Raw genomic sequence first — 25,255 nt, forward strand, 5'->3', positions numbered from 1 at the left:
AGCCCATGCAGAAAAATGAAATTGGACCCCTATCTTATACCACTCAAAAATTAACTTGAAAAGGATGAAAGGCTTCAACAGAAGACCTAATAGCATAAAAACCTAGAAGAAAACGTAAGGAAGAAGTCCCTTTGACACTGGTCTTGGCAATTTTTTGACTCTGACAGAAAAAGCACAGGCAACAAACGAAAAAAATCAGCAAGTGAGACTACATCAGACTAAAAAGCTTCTGCACAGGAAAAGAAATAGTCAACAAAATTAAAAAGCAATCTAAGGAATGAGAAAAACTATTTGCAAACCATCTATTTGATTAAAAAAACAAATATTTTAAATACATAGTAACTAATTTTAGAATAACTAAGATCCTTAGTGAATTGAATAGGTTTCTGCCAGTTCAAAAACTCTTCAAATGCAGTCCTCTCTTAAGCAGAGAATTTGTCTTGGGTAACTCAGTACATGTATTCCTTTAAGCAAGTTAGAAAGATGGGGCTCTGTTTTTCATCATGGGACTGAATACAGTAGAAGAAATAATAGAAAATGAACTGGGTAGCAAACCGTGGTATCAAGGGCAATGATTTTCTAGGTTTCTGGGTCTATGAGGACTAAACGACAAATTCTGTTTTAGACATCTGCGGAAATGCAAGGGATGAAAATAAATATAGAGACACATGAGTCTATTTCAGAGTGAAAAGATAATTGGACAAGATGATAATCATTTATTATATACAGCGGCGGCTATATTATAAGAAACTGCAGTCCAGACCTCTAGCTAACCTCATTTGCCAGATGAGTTTCCCACCCCCGATTCTCTAAGGAATGAAGTCCCAGTCCTCATTTTAATGTCATCGAAAAGTTCGAACATAAAGATTCTTTACTCTTTTGCATGTCAGACAACCAGTTATGTGTCCATGTAAAGCAAGATACCGAATCAGTATAATATCATCATGGATGGAAAGATTAATATAAATATCCCATTTACCAATGAGGACACTTTAGAGATGTATATAACTTGCCCAAAGTCTTACTGCTGGAGCAGAACATAGATGCCCATCACATGGGCTAGTTTCTAAAGCCAGAAGTCTCATGGTATCTTGAGCCCTAGAGGCATCTCTAGAGACTAGAACTTAGGGTGGATGTCCTGTGGTGGAGGGCAGGTACTGGAGGCAGGTCAGCCAAGGTGGGGTGTATGGAGCCTGGAGGACTTTATGACGCTCTGCCAATCATAGAATTTAGACGATTTACTCCGCAGTCTCTGCACGAAACTGGACCGACTTGAGTTACAGGGAAACCTCTGCTGGTTTCCTTGTGTGGGACTCCAAGTTCACAGAACTGCCAGAGGGAAGCATTTCCGGTTCTGGGTCTTTTGAATGTGTTTTCCCCGTGGGTCTGCAGAGAGAAGGCCAGGCTCAGAGTGTCTCCCCTTTGCCCCCTTTAGGCGTTTGTGGGTCTTACTCTCTGGTCAGGGAAAGAACCGTGTTAATACAAGCTACCGTGAGAACTCCAAGAGACCAGTCAAGGCTTCTTCTTTTTGATGCTGTTGTTAATATCAGCATCTGATATCTGTGAGCTCCTTGAGTTGGAGATGTTATATACCTTTATCTAAGAGGTACACACAGATTTCTGTTGAATGTCTAGTTATTAAGTTAATAAGGGAGCTTCTCACACTAATCCCCTCACTTAAATCTTTACAACAACCCTCTACAGTTGGCATCATTGCTGGTTTTTTTTAAGTATTACTGATGAGGAAATTGAACTTTAGAGAAGTAATCATTTGACCAAGGATGCTTAACCAGGAAGTGTAGAGCTGGCACACAAATCCAGATCTTCTGGCTCCAGAACCCATGCTGTGTCCACTAATCTCCACTGTGCACTGACCAAATCTACCATCTTGAACATTTAGCTCATGGATCCAATTTTATTTAAAGTATATATAGGTCCATGAATGGATCTCCCTCCATCCACCTAAAAGACTATTCAACACGAATCTTACTTGTTTGAAAATCCTTCACCTAGACCTTCCCTAGCTAAGACCACCTCACCTGTCCCCATCCAGTTCCAAGCGTCAGGAACATCAGCCATCAAAACTGCTTCTCCTGAGTGGCACTGACCCCTGGCCTTTCATGTTTTGTCAGGGTTCAGGGCTTAATCTGTACTGCTACACAGGAAGTGGGGGAAAAAATAGAAAGTGAGAAAAAATAATATACAGTTGTCTCCTTGTTTTTAGCCTTTTATGTTGCTCTCTCCCAGGAGAAAAATAATGAGAGGACAAAGGACATCTTTGAAATGAAAGCCAGCTAACGGACCCTAGGTTTCGAGTAATCGTCTCTCTTCCTGTCGCTCAGACTGTGCTTGTGATGTCTGTTAAGTGAACTGTGGGGACCCTTTGGAAATCTTAGTAGTTCCTTTGTATCTTCTGTATATTGCATGTATCAAAAAGGACCAAGAGTTGAACTATTAAAACCAGTTCACTCTCAGGGCCAGAAGGTGGGGTTCGCAATATTTGTGGCTTTAAGATAAAAGACTGTCTCTCTGACATGGCTTCCTTTTCCATCTTGCCAAAGATAGAATATGGTTTTGGAAAAATGAGCTAATGAGTGAACAAATAAGAAAATTGATAATGAATGTAGGAACAATGGATGCATATATAGATATGAAAAATCAGTGTACATTTGGAAGGAAATCCACATTTATATGATTTAATGATGCTATATGGACCACATTTGGAATCAGAAAGGTTGGACACATTGAGACGGGGAACAAGTTTAATTTCTCTCCCCTTCTTACATTTATATCTATATTTATATCTAGTATCTATATTTCTACTGTTATCTACTGTGATTATTATCAGTACTGGAGACGATGTACATAAAATGTCCTAGTATGGAACAGTAGTATACCATCTACTATTAGAGGTTAGATTTCCATTTCTTCTGAGCACCATGGACATTTCAAAATCAGCAGTTTTTATTTCTCCCGCTACAGTATTGCATTATTGAGCAATTACTTTCTTTGGTTATTTTATTGACATTTGTCTATATTGGCACCAACATTTTTGGAGTTTCCAGTTAATGACTTATGTAGCATTATTATTTTTACCAATATGAATCATGTTTTATTTTTGCTTTCAAAATCAAAATCCAAAACCTTCATTCCGATTTTTTTATAGACTTTATGGAAAATGTCATTTTGTCTCGATTAAACATTGGAGACATGGGTTATCAGGGGGCTGGTTTTAGGAAACAGTGTTAAGATGAATCAGAATGTTTGAGCAGAGTTCAATTTTATGCTGCAAGAAACATTTCCATTTTTAGGAATTGGGAAAATACTATAGAGAGAGTTGAGAGCAAACTTTCTCTTCCTCCTCTTTCTAACATATTAAAACTGAAGTACAGGGCAATGAAGTTATTTATCCCAAGTCATATACAGAGTTAGGGTAGAGAACGTATTAATACTGGGGAATCCTGGTTGCCAGTTTTTTCCGCTTCTTCTTCTCCTTCTTCTTCTTCTCCTTCTCCCTCTCCTTCTTCTCCTTCTCCTTCTCCTTCTTCTCCTTCTTCTGTTTCTTCTTCTCTTTTTCATGGCCAGCAGCCACGATCCTGCTTCTAAGTAGTACTAGTTAGAAATAGTGGTTACCGGCAGTATATGCGCTCACCATTCTTGTCTAACAGATATGCCTTGGGTCCTTCCGCTACTTCCTAGACCTTGGTTTCCTCATTTGTAAAACTAAGTGGGTGAGAGAGGAAGGAAACCATGTGACTTCTGGGCAAGGTTCTTTTTCAGCTCTGAGCATCTATGAAGAGTGATGACGTTATTATGTGGGCAAGATTCTCCGATGACAAAAGCTTCTCAAGTCTTCCTATTTCCTCTTTCTCTTTATCTGTAAGCACGTTCAGAATTCAATTCTATGCCCAATTGCCGTAAATGTTTCAGTCTATTATTCCAGAATGTCTGATCATGCCTTGTGACTTCTTTTTTTTTAACTGATGATTAAACTGAACCCCAGAAAAGTGAAGTGACTTGTCCAAGCTTGTTGTTAGTAGAATAGGTTTCAAGTGAGATCTCTCAGGCTCTAAAACTAAAATTCATGTCCTTTCTTTGCCTTCCATTCTTACCCATAATAGGCAAAATATGTTCTCCATCCCTGACCCACAGGGCCTCATCTCTGCATGTAGTTTTAATGTAAACCTCTTAAAATATTTTTGGCAAGTAGAAGTAGCATGGCGAATAAATATTAACGAACTGCAGTTAAGTGCCTTGCATGTTCAGTATCTATTACACAATCTCATCCTTGTTATGATGTATATTTCACAGATACTTTCTGTGTATAGGTCTTATTTTCAACGTGGTACTTATGGTTCGCTGAGACCATGATCTATGCTAGTGTTTCTTTTGTGAGGAAGTGTGTGTGTCAATATCTGGAAGTAGGGGCTTTGGAGTCAGACATCCTGGGTTCCAATTCTTGCTTAGACATTAACTATGTAATCTTAGGAAAACTTAATTTTTTTGCTTAATTTTCCTTATTCACTTTTCCCTCAGTTTTGATGTGTCAGGATCGACTCCCTTCTGATTTAGACAATGTCAATTTTATTTTATTTCTTTATGTATTTAATATTTTGAACATTTAACATTTACTTTTTGTTCATTTAATTACCAACATTTTGTGCATTCGACAGCTTGTCAGTGATCTATGTTTTTGTGTGTATGTGATCGCCAGGATAATTATCTTCAAGGATATTTAGTTATATTCTACTTCTGGTCACAAAGTATCTAATTTCTCAACTTCTAAGGTCTTCCCCATCCGAATTGTCCTTTCCCACTACAGATGAATTCATTTCCTTTTATTCTTGTTCTACCTGTTGTCTACCTATTTGTGCTTCTTTCTGTTCTTGTTCCGTGGCTTTGCATAGATCATGTCCATTTTAAATGAGATAATGGACATTCAATGCTTAGCCTGGAGACTGTGGAGTAAAGGCTCCACAAATTTAGCTCTTAAGATAATTAACCCTCACACTAACTCTGGGTAGAGCTCTGGGAGAAACAAAAATTCTCTGGTCAGATTCTTCGCGTGAGTAGAGTGCTTGAGTGGCCATTCATTGATGCATATCCAGCCACCATCCATCACACTGCAAGCATGACTGTCTTTTCATTTTTCCAGCTTTTTGGAGGTCTATAAGCATGATCCTCTTTTGACCTTCCTCGGTTGTGTTTTCTGGGCAGAGGACAAGATCTGGACATTGGTGCAGCACAACAACACAGAGCTGACCCATGTGCGAGGTGCCAGCGCTGAGAAGCCCTACTCCATGACCTTGGACTACGGAGGCAGCCTGGAGCAGCTGGAGGCCGTGATCGACGGCTCGGAGCACTGCGAACAGGAGGTGTCCTACCACTGCAAGAGGTCCCGCCTGCTCAACACGCCAGGTAGGAACCACCCCTGCCCAGTCCCCTTTGCGAAGGCCATGCAGGGCGACCGCAGTGTGGCAGATGGGCCCTGAAACCCTGGAACACGTAGGAGAGGGGGGTTTGCCCAAAAGGGGGCTGCAGCTACAATGGTTCCCTGTGCAATGAGAGAAACGCCCCCAGGAGAGACTCCTGAAGGACTATTCCTTGCTCTGATACCCAGGGTGTGGCCTCGAGAGCATTCTGTAGCCTCTCAAGATTTTCTCCTCATCTTCAAAAACGGGGCAGTGACAACACCCATCTTGCAGTCTTGGTGAGAATGGAAAGTCTCTTGAGATCAGTGGCACTCGAAGAGAGCATTTGAGTTAGATGTAGGAAGTGTGAAAGCGGACATGGTATTTCTGGCAGATGAGAAAGCACCAAAGATCTCAGCACATTGACCAAAGAGCAAAGAGTTATGTCTGGGGCAAAGGAAACATAACGGAGCAGTACTAGGCAAGGAGGTCAACAGGGAAAGCGGCCACGTCCTGTGTGTTTGCGGTACTCACGTTACCTGAAAAGTGCAGGCCTTAATGGAAATGGCTCTTCTTTTAAGATAAAGTTTACTTTTAGGAAAAATTATATTAACTGTATTTATATACTTTTTTGTTCTCTTACGGTTAGTTTTTAGCGCGAATGGCTGATAAAGGGTTGCAAAAAAACCTTGTAGGATTGCTTACCAAAACCCAAAAGGGTTTGCACAATGTCAGGAGGGCCTTGTCAAAGTTGATGCATGCCCTGGGAGTCAGTCATTTTTGTGCATATCAGTTCATCATTCATGGCAGAAAAAAGGGGGAAAAAAATAGCTGAGTACCACAAGGATGTGGAATACCCAAGAAAGGGTGTCAGAATCTTTAGCCTCAAGGAACTTACGATCCTTGAAAGTGAGCAATTTTGAAAGGATTGAGGAAATTAGACAACGAAATGTCAAACAAGCAGAAGTGCTAGAAACCTAACTAAATACAACCCACCCACTGCCTCACTGATCTAGAATCTTTAAGGAAGAATTGTCCCACATAAGTGAATTTTCCAGATAACTGTCACTTACCCCTAAGCACCCAAAATGTTTTTAAAGAATTTTCAACTATTTGAAATGAAAATCTTTCTCAAATGGATCACATGCTTCCTTGCCTTCTTAAACAGAGAATTCTGAACATGAAATGTAACCTTTTCTTGATGTCTCAGGATCATCACTGTGAAAATCAGTTACTGTACTCTCCTTGGACTCAGCAGTGCTCACAGGGCTGATTCAGAGGCCCTGCTTGGGGTCCCTTTTACCAGTATCCTCAGAGAGTCAGTGTTTGCGTGTGTTCAGATTTCCCTCTCTCCTGGCTGTCAAGCCTGCATGTGTGACTCAGCGCTCTTTGCAGACGGTCTGTGTCCGCAAAACCATCCTAACCTCTTCTCATTGTGTTGCTTCTAGTTTCATAACGATCGGTTTGGTGGAACTTTGGGAAAAATGGAATTATGTTCATTCTGACCATGGGATTTCCTTTGGTATATACACCCTGTGATATCAGTTTGGCTTTACTGTTGCCTTTGTGTTGTTGTTTTTTTTTTTAATCTTTATTGGAGTATAATTGCTTTACAGCGTTGTGTTAGTTTCTGCCGTATAACAAAGTGAATCAGCTATATGTATACATGTAACCCCATATCCCCTCCCTCTTGCATCTCCCTCCCACCCTCCCTATCCCACCCCTCTAGGTGATCACAGAGCGCAAAGCTGATCTCCCTGTGCGATGCAGCTGCTTCCCACTAGCTATCTGGTTTACATTTGGTAGTGTATGTATGTCCATGCCACTCTCTCACTTTGTCCCAGCTTACCCTTCCCCCTCCCCTTGTCCTCAAGTCCATTCTCTACATCTGCGTCTTTATTCCTGTCCTGCCCCTAGGTTCATTAGAACCTTTTTTTTTTTTTTTTAGATTCCATATATATGTGTCAGCATACGGTATTTCTTTTTCTCTTTCTGACTTACTTCACTCTATCCACCTCACTACAAATAACTCAATTTCGTTTCTTTTTATGGCTGAGTAATATTCCACTGTATATATGTGCCACATCTTCTTTATCCATTCATCTGTCGATGGACACTTAGGTTGCTTCCATGTCCTGACTATTGTAAATAGTGCTGCAATGAACATTGTGGTAGATGACTCTTTTTGAATTATGGTTTTCTCAGGGTATATGCCCAGTAGTGGGATTGCTGGGTCATATGGTAGTTCTATTTTGAGTTTTTTTAAGGAACCTCCATACTGTTCTCCATAATGGCTGTATCAGTTCTTAGCAAAGCACAACCTTCTGAGACTGAACCAGGAAGAAATAGAAAATATAAACAGACCAATCACAAGCACTGAAATTGAAACTCTGATTAAAAATCTTCCAACACACAAAAGCCCAGGACCAGTTGGCTTCACAGGTGAATTCTATCAAACATTTAGAGAAGAGCTAACACCTATCCTTCTCAAACTCTTCCAAAATATAGCAGAGGGAGGAACACTCCCAAACTCATTCTACGAGGCCACTATCACCCTGGTACCAAAACCAGACAAAGATGTCACAAAAAAAGAAAACTACAGGCCAATTTCACTGATGAACATAGATGAAAAAATCCGCAAGAAAATACTAGCAAACAGAATCCAACAGCACATTAAAAGGCTCATACACCATGATCAAGTGGGATTTATCCCAGGGATGCAAGGATTCTTCAGTATACGCAAATCAATCAATGTGATAAACCACATTAACAAACTGAAGGCTAAAAAACATATGATCATCTCAATAGAGACAGAAAAAGCTTTTGACAAAATTCAACACCCATTTATGATAAAAACTCTCCAGAAAGTAGGCATAAAGAGAACCTACCTCAACATCATAAAGGCCATATATGACAAACCCACAGCCAACACCGTTCTCAGTGGTGAAAAAATGAAACCATTTCCACTAAGATGAGGAACAAAACAAGATTGTCCATTGTCCCCACTATTGTTCTTTTTTAAAAAATTGAAATGTAGTTGATGTACAATGTTATATTAGTTTCAGATGTACAGCAAAGTGATTCAGATATACATACATATATATACACATATATATATTTTTTTATATATATATATTCTTTTTCATATTCTTTTCCCTTATAGGTTATTACAAAATATTGAGTATAGTTTCCTATGCTATACTATACATAGCTATATAGGACCTATATTTTGAATACTATAGGTCCTTGTTGGTTATCTATTTTATATATAGTAGTGTGTATCTGTTAATCCCAGACTCCTAATTTAACCTCCACTTCCCCTTTGGTAACCATAAGTTTGCTTTCTGTCTGGCAGTCTGTTTCTGTTTTATAAATAAGTTCATTTGTATCATGTTTTTAGATTCCACATATAAGTGATATCATTTGATATTTGTCTTTCTGTGTCAGACTTACTTCACTTAGTATGATCATGTCTAGGTCCATCCACATTGCTGCAAGTGGCATTATTTCATCCTTTTTTTATGGCTGAGTAGTATTCCATTGTACATATATACCACATCTTCTTTACCCATTCATCAGTCGATGGACATTTAGGTTGTTTCCATATCTTAGCTATTGTGAATAGTACATGCTGTTTTTCTAACTCAGCTGTCATAAATTCCCTGAGCACATTTGGGTGGGAGGGCATGACCTAATCACCTTCCAAAGTCCCCACCTCTTGATACCATCACACTGGGGGTTAGAATTTCAACATATGAATTTTTGAGGGACAAACATTCTGTCCATAACAGGCACACACTTGCAGGGATGTTTTCCTCATTTCCCTAATTATTAAGGCAATCCTGTCCCCCTGGGGAAGGCCAGAGAGAGAAAAGGAGAGGCTAGAGACCATCTTCTCCTTTCCTGCCTGCTCTCTGGAAGAGCTGCGTAAGGGTCTCCCTTACCTGCTGAAGCCAGGGCCCCCCTGTGAAACTGTTTTACTAACTGTATTTGTCACACACACAGTATACAAATCTCTTTCCACATCAGTAAATATGACTTTATACCATAATGTTTTTTAAGAACAGAGTCTTCCATTATATGGATGTACCAAATGGATACACAAAATTAACAAATCTATTTTGGACATTTAGATTGTACCTATTTTCTCACTACTACACATGATGCAAGAATATGTTTGCACATAGATCTTTATGTATAAAACCGATTATATCCTTAGGATAAATTCCTTGGGGTGCCATTACCAGGGCAAAGCGTGTGCATATTTTTAAGACTTTTGCCATATTGACATCTGCAATGTATCAAGGTTATACCAACTTGTACTCTAAACATCACTGTGGGATTTGAGTTCCCATCTCCCAGCAATAGGTATTATCACCTTATTTCAACTTTGACAATCTGATAAATGCAGAGGATCAAAGACAATTAAAAATATTTTTTTATTAATTAAAATATCCCATAGCTTATTGGAATCTACTGGTAGCCAGGATTAGTAGAAACAATAAAATATTACAAATTGTGGCTACCTTCGACTCAAACCAATAAGAGGAGAATGTGAAGGATGCCTTCTTGCTCTAGGTTCTCCCCCGTACCATACACAATAGATAATAAAGGGAGGAAATAAAAGAAGGCAAAATGAAAGCAATATAAACAACTGTTCAAATGGCCGCCAATGACTAAGCATTTCTAATGTTTGAGGGTGTCTGTGGGGAGCTGTAGAAGCATGATCTCTAATCCAGACAGCAGTTCTGCATAATAAGGGTTGTTATCCCATCTGGCATTTCAGGAAACAGAACCTCAGAGAGGGTAAGATGCTTGATCAGTGCCACACGGCTGGGGAGGGGCAGACCTGGTTCTTACACCCAGCTCTGCCTGAGGTCAAAGCAAGGATAATAAGGACTTACTGTATAGCGCAGGGAACTCTGCTCAATACTCTGGCCTTTATGGGGAAAGAATCTAAAAAAGAGGGGATATATGTATATGTATAACTGATTCATGTTGCTGCATACCCGAAACTAACACAACGTTGTAAATCAATTATACTCTAATAAAAATTAAGAAAGGAAAGCAAGGATATGATTTCCGATACATCATGCAAAATGCAAAAAACCAACAGTTAAAAGGAAATGGGGTCATCAGGGAACACATCAGTTTGTATGATTTTCCTTGTTTTGTAAGAAAATGCAGATGGAGAGAGAGGCAAGTCACCAGAGAGAGCCACCTCTGCTAAGCTGTGTGATTGTCGGGGTGGCTTGAAGGGGACAATGCCTCTGCAGCCTCACAGGTTGGCAGTGTCCTCGCTCACACGCTGCAGCTTCCGTGGCCCACGTGGCCCTGTGGATCCCAGACAGCATGACCAGAGTCTCCTTCTGCCTCCTTCGGTCTGTTCTCGCCTCTGGCTCTGCTTCCATTCTTCTAGCTGCAACGGAAGCAGAAAGAGAGCGAAGACGGGCAGGATTAGGTCAGGCCTGGTTCACCACTGTGTCTTTTTCATTTACTTAGTGACTGAACCATGACACTGTCATTTTCTGACAGTTTCCTCAGATATTCTTCCCCAGAGCTGCTGATAAGTGCCAGCCAATGAAATGTGTCATCTGTCTCTTTAACTGAAGGTTTATACTAGAAACTCTGCAAAGGACCAAAATTCCAAGCCCCTGGGGTCCAGGGGAAAAGTGTCTTCGTTATTCCCATAAATCTTTGTAGTTGTATTCGCTTGCTGCTTCTTACCGTGAGCTTGATGCCGGGCTGAGACCCTGTGCGAAAGAGCAGCTTCCGAGACAGGATTACTCAGCCTGCCAGAGCTCAGCAGTATCCTGTCCCAGGGCGAGGAGGTGGCCACTTGTTCCCAGGAACAAAGGCTGCCCCGGTTATTCCCAAGCCTTCTCTCCTGGTCAGCACCTCCATAGGAATTTTGCCTGAGGCCAGATCCAGAAGATATCATGTGGTAAGCGTATAAAATGAGATAGATTTTTTTGATGATGGCCATTCTGGCTGGTGTGAGGTGATATCTCAGTGTAGTTTTGATTTGCATTCCTCTAATAATTAGCGATGTTGAGCATCTTTTCATGTGCCTCTTGGCCATCTGTATGTGTTCTTTGGAGAGGTATCTATTTAGGTCCTCTGCCCGTTTTTTGACTGGGTTGTTTGTATTGATGATATTAAGCTTCATGAGCTGTTTGTAAATTTTGGAGACGAATCCCTTGTCGGTCACATCAAAGGGGGCCTACTGTGTGGCACAGGGAGCTCTGCTCAATGTAGCGTAACCGCCTAAATGGGAGAGGAGTTTGAAAGGGAATAGATATATACATATGTACAACTGAATCACTTTGCTGCACACCTGAAACCAGCACAACATTGTTAATCAATTATCCTCCAATATAAAATAAAAAGTTAAAAAAAAAATGAAATAGAATCCAGTTCCAGAAACAGACAGAGGACAGAAAAAAAAATCTTGAGGCCGGGGTCTGGAAGATGCTTTAATCACATGGCCAATTTGCTCTGTAACCCACAACTCCCCCCGGAAGGAGGAAAATATTGAGAGGGGCAGAGGAAGGAGACCACCTGGGGAAGCTGAGTGCCCAGGTCCCTGGGGACAATGGAGGTGGAGAGCCCTACCTTCCCCCACCTTGTCTACTAATCATCTCCATGATTAGAATCCCTAGAATCCCTCACTGGATTTGCTCGTTGCGGGTGTAAGTATCTGGTGTATGTATCTTTTCACAGTTACCACTCTGTGTAGTGAAGGTGTATTTGGGAATGCCCTTCCCAATAAATCTGTGAGCTCACTAAGGCAGAGGTAAGAAGTCAGTCTTGATACACATGAAATCTTTGGAAGTTCAGACCCCGTTACTTTGAAACCTAATAGCCATGGGCAGGCTGAGCTCAAATTTACTTTGGTTCTGAACAGGAAGCATTTGCCATGCAAATCAGTCGTGCAAACAAGTTGTCGTGAGGATTGTTTAAGTTCCTCAGTAGAACCAAGGATGGAGCGCCTGATAGCACCTCAGACTCCCCACTTCCCTGCCAGGAACGGGCTCCTATGCATTTATTCATGCAAACATGTGAGTGTTTTCCACCTGGAATCAATTTCTATACCTAGTTACGTTCCAATGGTTTTGAACGTAATAAAGTCCTATTTGTCTTAAAGTATTCTAAAATTCTCAAATTTCCTTTTTTTCCCTTAATTAATGATATTTTAGTGAGCATACAGCTAACTGGCCATATATATAATATGTGGTATATAGTTTAGACCATATATATATATACACACACACACACACTATAGTATGTATGAAAAATATATATGCATTATTTATACACTAGTGTGTGCTATATAATATATATTAGGTAATGGTATATATACTCATTATACAATCTTTGTATGTCCGAATAGATCTGTAAATGCACTTGGGTGTATAAACTCTCATGTCCCTCTGTAGTATTCAACTTCCAATGTGTACAAAACGAACACTTAGGTTTAGAAATCGAAGTAAGGAATTGTGATGCAGAAAAGGCAAATTACTGAGAGAAAAGAAATAGCACTTCAAGGTGCTCTGGAGTTTACTAAACGTAAAATTCTTTGTCCTCAATATTTGTACCAAACCAGATCATTTAACAGTTGATTAAATTTTCTTTCGTTCAAGAAATATTTATTGATTATCCATTATGTGCCACATACTCTTCTGGCCAGTGGGAATTAAACAGTGAAAACAACCGGTGTTTCTGCCCATGTGATTGTAGTAGGGATGACAGAAACAAACCAAACACACATGTGTGCACGCGCACACACAACGTGCACGCGTGTGTGCATAAAATATGTGGGGGGAACTGATCCGAAAGTCCACGGTCTTTTCACTACACCAGGTTGTCACAGGAGCAATAGAATCCAAACCACAAAACTATGCTGTGACAACTGGAAGACAAGATACCAGGGCAGTATTTGAAATCTCCTTAATAAAAAGCTATTTCTGCTTTATGTACAGCAGGAATCTATAAAGAAACTCGAGGTTCCTATAATGCATACTCTTGGTATCACTTCTCCTGCCAGTGATATTGGCTTTTGACTACTGAGCTCCTTCTGTGTGCCAGGCATTTCAAACGTTATTTCACTTAATCCTCTCAAAGGTCTTATGAAGTTTGTATTATTTTCATTTTTATCGATGGAAGGGGAAGCTCTAAGAAGTTAGGTGGTTCATGCAAGGTCCTATGGCTACTAAGTGCTGGAGACCGGTTTCAAATACATGTCTCTCTGGCTTTCACTTCTATCTGCATTCTGAAAAAAAAAACCCAAAAAACTCACAGAAAACATAGAAAGGCCTCAAAGAGGAAAGGAAAATAATAATAATTTAAAAAAAGGATTCAGGTATCCAAAGAAAAGGTTCATCTTCTGTTGTGGTTATCAACAGTTATGTAACAAACCACCATAAAACTTCGTGGTTTAAAACAGTAGTAATTTGTTTTAAATCGGAATACAGTTGATTTGCAGTGTAGTGTTAGCTTCAGGTGTACAGCAAAGTGATTCAGTTATGTATATACATGTATCTATTATTCTTTCCCATATAGGTTATTACAGAGTATTGAGTATAGTTCTCTGTGCCATACGGTAGGTCCTTGTTGGTTATCTATTTCATATATAGTCATGTGTATATGTTAATCCCAAACTTCTAATTTATCCCTTTCCCCCTTCCCCCTTTGTAACCATAAGTTTGTGTTCTATGTCTGTGGGTCTGTATCTGTTTTGTAAGTTCATTTGTATCTTTTTTTTTTTTAGATTCCACATATAAACAATATCATATGATATTTGTCTTTGTCTGGCTTACTTCACTTAGTATGATAATCTCTACGTCCATCCATGTTGCTGCAAATGGCAATATTTCATTCTTTTTTATGGCTGAGTAATATTCCATTGTATATATGTATCACATCTTCTTTATCCGTTCATCTGTCAATGGACATTTAGGTTGCTTCCATGTCTAGGCTATTGTAAATAGTGCCGCCATGAACATTGGGGTACATGTGTCTTTTCGAATTATAGTCTTCTCTGGATATATGCACAGGAGTGGGATTGCTGGATCAGATAGTAACTCTATTTTTCGTTTTTTAAGGAACCTCCATACTGTTGTCCACAGTGGCTGCACCAATTTACATTCCCACCAACAGTGCAAGAGCATTCCCTTCTCTCCACACTCTCTCCACCATTTATTATTTGTAGACTTTTTGATGATGACCATTCTGACTGATTTGAGGTGATAGCTCATTGTAGTTCTGATTTGCATTTTTTCCAATCATTAGTGATACCGAGCATTTTTTCATGTGCATGTTGGCCATCTGTATGTCTTCTTTGGAGAAATGTCTATTTAGATCCTCTGCCTATTTTTTTGATTGTGTTGTTTCTTTTTTTGATATTGAGTTCTATGAGCTGTTTGTATATGTTGGAAATTAATTTCTTGTCGGTCCCATTGTTTGCAAATATTTTCTCCCATTCATTTTGCCCATAAGTCTGCAGCTGGGGCAGGGTCCAGCAGGATGTGAGCTTCTCTGCTCCTCTCCACATCACCTGGGCCTTGGGGCTCAGTCAGTGCTGACTGTGGGCTGGGACCTCAGTTGGATACGTGGTCTTTCCATGTGGCAATGTGACTTTCTCATAATATGGTGGGTAGGTTTCAGGGACCAACATCCCAAGAAACAGAATAAGCCAGGTGAAAGCTATATTGCATTTTATTCCCTGGCATTGGAAGTCAAGCAGTATTACTTTTGCAGCTTTCTAAATATTAGAAGACAGTCACTCAGGCTAGTTCTCGTTCAAAGGGAGGTAAATTTGATTCCCTCTTTTAAGGGGGTAAGTGTACAGATGTGTCTAAAATTACTATATCTTCTTCAGATTTTTGGATGAATAGTCAACTAGCTTAAGGAAGCACAGCAAATGCATGGCAGAATCAGGAGTCAAACCCAAGTCTTTCCAACCTAGTGTAGGTTCTTTCACTCTGATGTCCTGCCAGCCACTGAATAGTCAATTCTAATTCAGCCTGGAAATGTGTGTGACTCTCCACTTTTCCCTCTTTGGAACTTTTGTCTCCCCTAAAGTCATACAGCTAAAATGGGTTTATAAGAGTTTGCCACCGGTCTTAAAAAATATAAAAAGACCATCACATGAATCAAGTCAGTGCATTTTACTGTGCTTGAAAGCCACCTTTCCTAATGTTCTAGTAACTCACTCTTGGTATTTCACTGGGGACATAAAATCAAAATTAGAGATGAGTGGATTTTACAAAGAAGACATACACCTTAATGGAACTAGAGATGTGGGTGTATCTAAGGAAAATAAAAACTATCCCACATAAATTCAAGACATGATCTGTGCCTGGCTGCAAATAAATTTCGGTTCAGACCATTAATTACTTAAATAATCAATGTAGATGACCCAAGCATCAACATTCAGACTCGGTAAAAGGTAAAGTTTTTATTTCCCTCACCACTTTCTGAAAGACCACGTTCACTTATTTTACCTTAAATGTGCTTACAGGAAGAAGGATCCTATTTTCTAATCTGAAGATGTAGTTCAGTGGCAGCAACACAAAAAGAGCATACATTTTAGAATCATAAAACCTGATCTTCAGTTTCACTGTTTCTACTTATTAGCTGGGAGACCTTGAACAAGTTACATGGGTTTTCTAAGCCTCAGTTTCCTTATCTATAAATTGTAATGAGTAGATGCTGGAACTTGCATAGACATTCAGGATACTGCTCTTGTGTTAGCAAGTGTTTTATCCCATTTTCCAAAGAGCAAGGGGAATATAGCTCCCCTGGCTACCAGGAGAGGGTCTCAGAATCCCACGATATGTCTGGTGAAAGAGTTCAGTTGGGGGATTTGCCTCTTGTTGGCTTGTGGGCATCCTTATTTTCTAAGCTACATTTCACTTATAATACATGTGGTATTTACCTACCCAAAGCACTGCTGAGAGTGTTAAAATTATATATTTGTACCCTCCTCTGCCAACCACTCAAATCCACTCATATGTCTATCTTTCTCAATTTAATAAATGATACCACCATGTACCTAGTTTCTTAAGGTCACAACGTAGAACTCATCCCTTCACACCATCTCCATTCCCCCTTCGGTGCCCCAGCAAATACTCAATTGTCCATTACAGCTGATGTCCCTCCAACCTCTGCTCTCTGATTCCACTGCTACCCCCTGAATTTAAACCCTCATCATCTCCAGACTGAACAAGTGCATCCAGTTTCTGCTTCCTCTCCTACCCCATCCTGTACCCCACCTCCCTACATTTTAGATCGCGTGCAACAAACAAAAGGATAATCTTTCCAAAGCGAGATTGTGTAACCTGGCTTCAAACCCTTCCCAGTGCTCTTGAACTAGACCCCAGACTCCTCGCTGTGGCTTACAGAGCTCTGCCCGCTGAGACCCCTCCCCAGCTCCTGTTCGCCCACCTGCCCATTAAACTTCACCCTATTTCCCTTTATTCTGTTTCTTGCCAAATTTGCCCCTACCACCTCTTAGTAAGTAGTGTACTAGCTGTTTTCAATATTCAGAAGCTTCATTCCTCTTCCCTCTCAACTTAAATTTGACATACACCAAAGTATTCACCCCATCATTTTTTTCATCATCTTATTTTCATATTCTGCATAGAGGTTATTACTCCCCGATATTTTCTTCCTATTTGTTTGTTTACTGTCTACCTCTGTCAATAGAATGGGAGTTTCATGAAAAAGGGAACTTCTTTGTCTCATTTATCTCTTTATCCCCAGAATGCCAAGAACAGGCACCCAGCAAACATTTAGTACGTAGTAGTTGAAAGAATAGAAAATTCTTCCTCAATTAATAATAAGTATTGCTAGTATTCATATTATGTCAGGGGACCCTCTGTAAAACAAGTGCATTTGGCTAAGCCAAATGCTAAGCCTGTTGCAGATATTCTTATGGGTGGAAAGCAACTTAGTAAAGTGGAAAGGGCTGAACTGTGTGGAAGGAGCTGCTCTCCTGCCCCAGGCTCCACCATGGACTCTCTATGACCTTGCGCAAGTTACTTATGTTTTACCGGCTGCAAGTCTCACATTTTTAGTCCTCCCAGGTGGGTGATATGTGATGCTCTCCCAGTGACCTCTTTGCCCTGACACTTTCTAATTCTATACTAACCAACATAAAGTGAGTTAAAATGCATGTCCCAGTTTATTACATTCCTATCACAGTGAGAAAGGAGAGGGGTTGATAAAACAATTCAAAAGAGAGAGAAGGAGAGAGAGAGAGAGGAGAGAGAGAGAGAGGGATAAGAGGACTTTTCTGAGACTCTTAAGGCCATGATATATGATAATTTTTTTATATAGTAGGTGATATTTTTTGGCATCTTCATGCACCTGCTCACTCAGAACGTACTTTCCATATGGTAATACTGAATGTGCAGAGAAAGTAGGAAACTTCCCCAAGGTCATAACAAGTCAAGAATAGCAAAAATACTAACTTCTGTGTTTTTAAAAAATTTTTTGAAGTATAGCTGATTTATAATATAGTGTTAATTTCTGCTGTACAGCAAAGTGATTCAGTTATATATAAATGTATATATATATACTTTTTCATATTCTCTTCCATTATAGTTTATCACAAGGTATTGAATATAGTTCCCTGTGCTATACAGTAGGACCTTGTTGTTTATCCATTCTATATATACTAGTTTGCATCTGCTAACTCCAAACTCCCAATGCCTTCCCCACCCCACCCCTTGGCAACCACAAGTCTGTTCTCTATGTCTGTAAGTCTGTTTCTGTTTTGTAGATATGTTCATTTGTGTCATATTTTAGATTTCACATACAAGTCATATCATATGGTATTTGTCTTTGTCTGGCTTACTTCACTTACTATGATCATCTCTAGGTCCATCCATGTTGCCGCAAATGGCATCATTTCAAGTACACTAGCTTCTTAAAGTATTTATGAATCAATTGCATTTGTTACTTTATAACATATTCGGTGGGCTTCGAGGTAGACATGGAAATAAAGTTAAACCAGCTGCGCAGATGAAGCCCATCAATCTACGCAGATTCTGTGTTCTGATGGCATCTCATAGCTTGTTACCAGGGAGTCAGAGCTGAGCACGAATTTCCTTCCTGCCTGAGTCCTCGCGATAACTGTGCCAGAGAAAAGCAGCTGAGGCCAGTGAGGGGCTGAGGGTACGGCATCGCTTGCCTGGGTCCACTACAAATCAGCCACGGGACCTTAGGGTCCACTACAAATCAGCCACGGGACCTTAGGTAAGGTCCTCAGCATCTCTAAGCCTCAGCTTCGTCATCTCGAAACATGAGGTTGACAGAAATAACATTAATCGTACCCACACAATTGGAAAGATAAAAATGGTTGGAAGCCTGTACCCTTCATAATTTAAGTTCTCAATTTACCTAAGTCCTTTGGAATGACAGAGGTTCCTTTATATACATAATTTTCACTGTCCTGTCATTTTGCTGAGAGGCAAGTGTGAGTGCATTATGGTGATTTTACTCCTCCACGCTTTCCTTCATGAGTGTGTGTGTGTGTGTGTGTGTAGGGTCGGATGACAAATGTCAAGCTGTGTGCTAGGTGTCATAGAGATTGTTAAGCTACAATCTCAGTATGGCACTGTAGAGACATTTTTAGACTCTCATGAAAAAACAAAAATATATAACTGAACTCCCCTGCTCTTCCACTTCTTTGCTGAGTGGTGATGGTCGGGTCATGTAACCTGAGTCACTGAGCTACATTTTTCTCACCTGCAAAATGAGTGACATGTTAACCTAACTTGTAGACTTTTGGGGGGGATTATAATTGCATATGTAAAGGGGCTGGTCATAGGAGCTACTATAATTTTAGGAGCCTATGCCCTTGTAGGCAGAATTAGAGACAATATGTATATGTTAGCAAGGGATAAAGTGTTCTGCAAAGGAGAAATGACTTGTCCTTAAGTGAATCCCAGAGGTCTTCTATGGAAAGGCAGCATCTCTTTTTAGACAGAGCATGGATAGGAGTCGTTGTGATGGGAAAACGCATGGAGGGAGGATGGTGTGATTCACCCTCAGTGAATGGGGGAGAAACTGTATGTAGGAAGGAAGAAGTTGAGGAGTTAGAATGGATGGGAAGAAAGAAAGGTAAGAAGGAGGGAGGGCCTTCTATGTTTCAGATACTTCACGGTAGTATGGATGCTTCTGTAGATGGATTCATCTATTTTCACTGGATGAAGAAGACAGCTTGAGCTAGAGAATATGACAGGAAGGTTTTAGAGAAAACCGATTGGGTCCGGAGGAGACTACAAGAAAGGAGATCAGTCAGGTATCTATCTCAGTAGTCAAGGAAAGAGGTAAGAAGCATTGGGTTGTAGAAATAGAAAGGAAAATAAAAGAGTGATTGGTTTTAATGAACAAAGTAGAGTGTAAAACAATGTTGTCCAATGGAAATACAGTGTGAGCTGCATGGGCCATTAAAAAATGTCCAATAGATACAGTATAAACATAAAAAGAAACATATTACACACAATTTTATATTCTTACATCAACCACTGAATAAGATGTTATTATTCTAGTCCTATAAATGAAGAAATGGAGACCTAGAGGTAAAGTAACATACCCTAGATCATATCGGAAGGGTCTGAATCCAAGTAGATTTAACTTCAAAGCCCGTGACTCGTAAAAGTCAGACACAGATGTCATGAAAGGAGGAAGGAAAAGCACGATTGAGATCCTGAGTCCAGATACCTTGTTCGGTGTGATGGTTCTACCAAATGGGGAGAGATGTGATTATTGAAGAAAGTATATTTTTATATGATATATGTAGCTGGTCACAAAATGTCATATGCATATACATATGTAAAACAAACCCTTTCCTATGTATACCTGCTTACAATGTGTGTTTATGTAAATACACACACATATACATTATATAATATATATACATATATATAATGTGTATGTGCATTTTCTGTATATATATATATATTTTTTTTTTTTCTTTTCAGATTCCTATAATCCCTATGTAGGAAGCATTTAAAGTAGAGGAAAAGGAAGAGAGAATATTAAGCAGAGACTTTGAATCTCATACTTGCTATGTGCCAGGCTTTTTCATAAGTATTTTCAGTGCCTAGTACAGACGGATTGTAAAACCACCTCATTTAATCCCTACAATGTCTTGAGGTGTAAGTTATTAACAACAAACAAACTGAGGTTCAAAGAGATTAAGTAAAGTAAGAACCACCTGACCCTATCCACATCTGTAGAAATGCACGTGAATCTTAAAACCTGTTTAAATTCAGTTTTATGGACAAGCAAAAACAATCTTTGCTTGAGTCTGCCAGGTCAGCTACCCAGATGCCAGTTATACAACATTCCCTTGAACTGAATCAGGCCAAGACTGGATTTTTCCCAGTAAATGGTATTATATAGATACAGTCAGAAGTCACTCCAAAATCTATCTGGGTAATCATTTCATAAGATGCCCCCAAGAATAGAAAACTAATTCTCTCTGTGAACACGTCACTGACAGGGAAAAGAAGTCAGATAAGGAGAAAATCAGAAATGAAGTTGCTGACACTCTAAGAATCCATCTGTATATTCAGCAGAATTTTTGAACTGCGTTTAGAAAAGATAAGATGTCACAATATTGGAGTAGTTGCAGAAACCACCTTGGGAGAATTAAGAAAAAGAGAGCAAGAGAGGGGAAGGAAGGAAGGAAGGAAGAAAGGAAAGAAGGAAGGGAGGGAGGAAGTGAGGGAGGAAGGAAGAGAAAGAAAACCTTTTGGATAATTGTCTATAAATTAAGATCCTGTATTTTGTCTCATTTTGTATCTTGAGTAAAGTTGAACAGATTCTCAGCATGGAGACGTGATTTTAGGCAACTAACCCTGGGTGATCTTCCCAAGACCCTCAAGTTATGATGTTGAAAAACAAGAGTCCAGTTATACAATGGATGCGACTATTCAAGACAGTGCCATTCATCAGTGAGTCTCCTAGAGGGGGTGTGGGGATATTTGGCAGTTGGAGCCCTGGGTTGGTTATTTGTTGGCAGCTAAGAGTCACAGAGTACATAGATTTCCTGAATGGTAAAATTGAAATAAAAATTTCTTCTCCAAGTGAGACTTTTCCAACTGTGAATTCTTCAAGGATAACCACTGAGTCTTATTCATTTCTGTATCCTTCTAGAACCTTGCTTGACACCTGGTACAAAGTAGTTGCTCAAAAAATCCTTCTTATATGTAAAAGTCATGTGAGAGTATGGTCAAAAAAGGACTTTGAAAAGCAATAACTTGTACTCCTATATGAGACAGGATAGGCTAAATTATGCTGCCATAACAAGAAGGAAGGAAGGAGGGAGGGAAGGAAGGAAGGAAGGAAGGAAGCAAGGAAGGAAGCAAGGAAGGAAGCAAGGAAGGAAGGAAGGGAAATCCAGGACATCTCAAAGTCTTAAAACAATGATGTTTCATTTTTCAAATAGGCCAGATATTCATCATGGATTGTCTGGGGGCTCTGCTCTATGATTTCTCCCTCTAAGACCCCAAATGATGGAGTAGCTCATTTCTCAAGTGTCATCTTGAATGAGGAAAAGAGGGCTCTGGTGTCCCTCAAACCTGCTGCAGCCTAGGAATGACATATGTCACTTTGGCCTACAACTCATTGCCCAGGATGAAATATGAAGGGGAGGAAAAAGAAGTTTTCCTCTAAACTTCTGGGTTCTTGACAGAGACCCCTGTAATAAAAGACAGATTAACAAGAGAAAAACAAACAGAAGTTTACTAACATACATACCTCATGGGTGGATGGGAGATACACAGGGAAAAATGAGTAACTCAAAGAGGTGGCTTAGCACTCCAGCTCATATAGCATCTTCAACAAAGAACAATAAATTTGTGGAGAAAGGACAGGCATGTTAGGCTCCCAATAGTAAAGATAAAGGCTAGTTATTAACACTTGTTATGTAGAGTCCTCTGGTGCCATCTCCGGGCTGACAGGGTCTAAAGTTGTCTACAGGTGATTAACTTTTGTCCTTCTTGCTAGGGAAGGGAGATGGACACCTTGGAGAATGTATGCCCTGCTTTTAGGCAAATAGAGGAGGAAAAAGAACCTGTCTTGTCTCTGCTTCTTCTCAATTGCCTTCAGCTCAAATTGACCCGTAGGCCAAATGCTATATTTTGGGGTGACACATTCTCCTACCCTTCAAATACCTACAACCCCAAGGGACCAGGAAGTATAATCCTACCATATGCCTGGAAAGTGAAGAAACAATAATAATTGATGTATAGCCTCAGTGTTCATGACACAGTGGAAAAAAATAAGGTTAAAAAAAACCAGAAAAAAGTCATACCCAAATAAGCATTGGAATAAAAGGGTATTTGCAATATTGCTTTTTCCTTCTCATCTACTATAAGTTATATCATTTTCTTTCTTTTTTTTATTGTGAGCCCACCAAAGAAAAATGTATCAGGCTTCTAAACTACTATAAGCTATTTTTAAACCTATAAGTCTAAATTTATACATTTTCATGTATGTATGAATACATGTAGCCTGAATTTTAGTTTTAGCTACAATCAAATACTTGATTAATATCAAAATTAGCTTTCGTATTTAGTGACTATTACAGTTTTAGTGTTAGTTCATGCTAATGTTAACCTTAATTGGAAAACCAGTATCCGGAAAGTATTATTTTATTCCTTCTTTTTTTTGAAAATCAAAGCACATTTTCAAAATTAATTTTGTAATTAGTCACAAAGCCTGAACATGCATGGGGACAGAACCGTTTCTATATGCACATGTTGGTGTGTAGCTGAAAAACATGATGCATTTTTCCATTCACACAAATGTCCCATTTAGTGCTGCTTTTATGAATCTGTTGCCTCTGAAAGATTGACCATATGCGTGTGTTTGGGTATAAGTATAAAACGGCACACCACGGTGCACTGCTGACATATTTTCCCTCGTGCTCTGCATACTGACCTACTCACTCCGGCAGCTGGAGAGCTGGCAAAGCAGCTGGTGCTGCTTTTGGCCAATGAGGGCTGGCACACCGTACTGTAAGTGCTCAAGGAAGTGAGCCCCCCTTTGGGCCATCCTGCACTGAGTACATCCCAGTGGCTTGGGTTACTTGGCTGCTGTGGTTTCTTCTCTGGCTCCATATTTTATGTTTGGAAAAGTTGTTTTGATCCTTCAAGACTTTCAAAGGTGTTCAGGTGATGGCACATGAACTAAAGCAAAGGACCAGAGGGAGATACTTACTCTGGATTATAAAATATACATTTTACGGTAGCTAGACGTGCTGTCTGAAAAAGGTGTGGGGAATGCGAAAATGACTAGGCAGTTAGAGGTTGGTAGAAATCCTTTGATGTTGTGAGGGGCTCTAAGCATCTGGCAGCTGGAGAAATTTTAACCAATAAATGAATGAAGAAAGCTAAAAGAAAATATGGCCTGGGGTGGTTTATGCTGCAGGCAATTTGAATGCATCTTTATAGGGTCTGCTAAGAGCGCTGTAGTTCTAACTGATTGCCACCTGAAAAGCATTACTATCTCGTGCTAAATGAAGGAGTGAAGGACACAGTCTCTGTTCTGTCTCAGAGGATTCTTCACACACATGTGCTCTGGGTGCCACAGAATTCTGTGACCTTGATTTCATAACTCAGGTCTCTGGTGTCTTAGCGATGGCATGCCTTTCACAGTTTACATATGAAGGTATCTTCATCACTGAGTAGCCAGGTATTCACGTACTTAAGCCTACTCCATCACACCTGCTCTGTGGTGCTCTTTCGATCCAGGTAAGTATGATACCTCCCCCAGTTACTCATCAGTGCCCTTGGGTCTTTGGTGGATGTGTGCTTTCCTGCCGCAGGGCAACACTAATTTCATTTCTCATCCTCCACCAGGCCTGAATACACAGTTTACCTAAAGGTTAAGAATTATGAGTCTAATCAAGACGATGGAACAGTTCCACTCCGTTAATGTTAATAGTGCGTGGAAAGCACTCCCCATGGCTTCATTTTTTAAGCACCAGCCATTTCCGTGTCTATTTTCTCTTTCCGATTTTTTTCTTCCTGCACCACTTGATGGAAATCTTAACGGTAGCAATGGCAGCTACGTGGATGAAAGAGAAAAGCTGATAACCGTTCCTGCTCGTCTCTTTCTTATCCCTCCACTGGGCAGCGTCCTTGAGACACGTTAGTTTATTGATCAAGAACAGTCCGTGGGAGAATCGGCCCAAAGGCCCAAAGTCGTCAAAAAGCTGTGCTGCAGATGAGTATGATGGCGCTCGTTCATCAAGTGAGAAAATGTGAACTTTCCTTTCATCCTGGAATGCAAAGGTCGTTACAGTAGAGAGTGAATTTTGTAAAGGTTAAAATCAGTGACTGATGGTGATGTGTCATGGGATTCCCTGGCCTTGCAATGCTGCCTGGTAACAGGCTCTCTTGCCCTGCTTCAATATATACACGACCATTAGGCCTCCAACTCATCAGTGAAAGCATGCCTTAGTCCTGTGTTTAGCCAGAAAATCCTCTGGCATCCTCAGGAAACAGGGAAGGCCTAGAAGTTGCGCTAAGTTGTAGATTTCCCTTCACACTTTCAATCAGGGCTCCCTGATGGAGGGCCAAGGGGCTGAGAGATCTTTAGCAACTAATTGAAAGGTTTAGGAGCAACTATTTTGCATGACATCTGTTCCAGAGACATTGAGGGAAAAAGAGTAAAATTGAGCATATATCAAATATGTAGAAAGAAAGGTATCGCCCAGGAAACTGGGTGACGTAAGGCTTTCAAAAGTATTTTATTTACCAAGATTTGGCAGGCTTCATATTATCTTTCCTGCATGGATCCCTTATTTCCCTTATTTCTTT

At 40.0% G+C, this 25,255-nt stretch overlaps 1 protein-coding gene across 2 annotated transcripts in view; it reads left to right on the top strand.

The window, feature by feature from the left end:
• CNTNAP5 (contactin associated protein family member 5) overlaps positions 1 to 25,255 on the top strand; it is an 879,857-nt gene that overhangs the window by 623,640 nt on the left and 230,962 nt on the right. For both annotated transcript variants that reach the window (XM_068544014.1, XM_068544015.1), the window contains exon 13: positions 5,218 to 5,418. In XM_068544014.1, the coding sequence (XP_068400115.1) occupies positions 5,218 to 5,418 (201 nt within the window). The remainder of the gene's footprint in view (positions 1 to 5,217; positions 5,419 to 25,255) is intronic.

Source organism: Eschrichtius robustus, chromosome 5, assembly GCF_028021215.1.
Source record: "Eschrichtius robustus isolate mEscRob2 chromosome 5, mEscRob2.pri, whole genome shotgun sequence".
In the NCBI taxonomy this organism is placed as follows: domain Eukaryota; kingdom Metazoa; phylum Chordata; class Mammalia; order Artiodactyla; family Eschrichtiidae; genus Eschrichtius; species Eschrichtius robustus.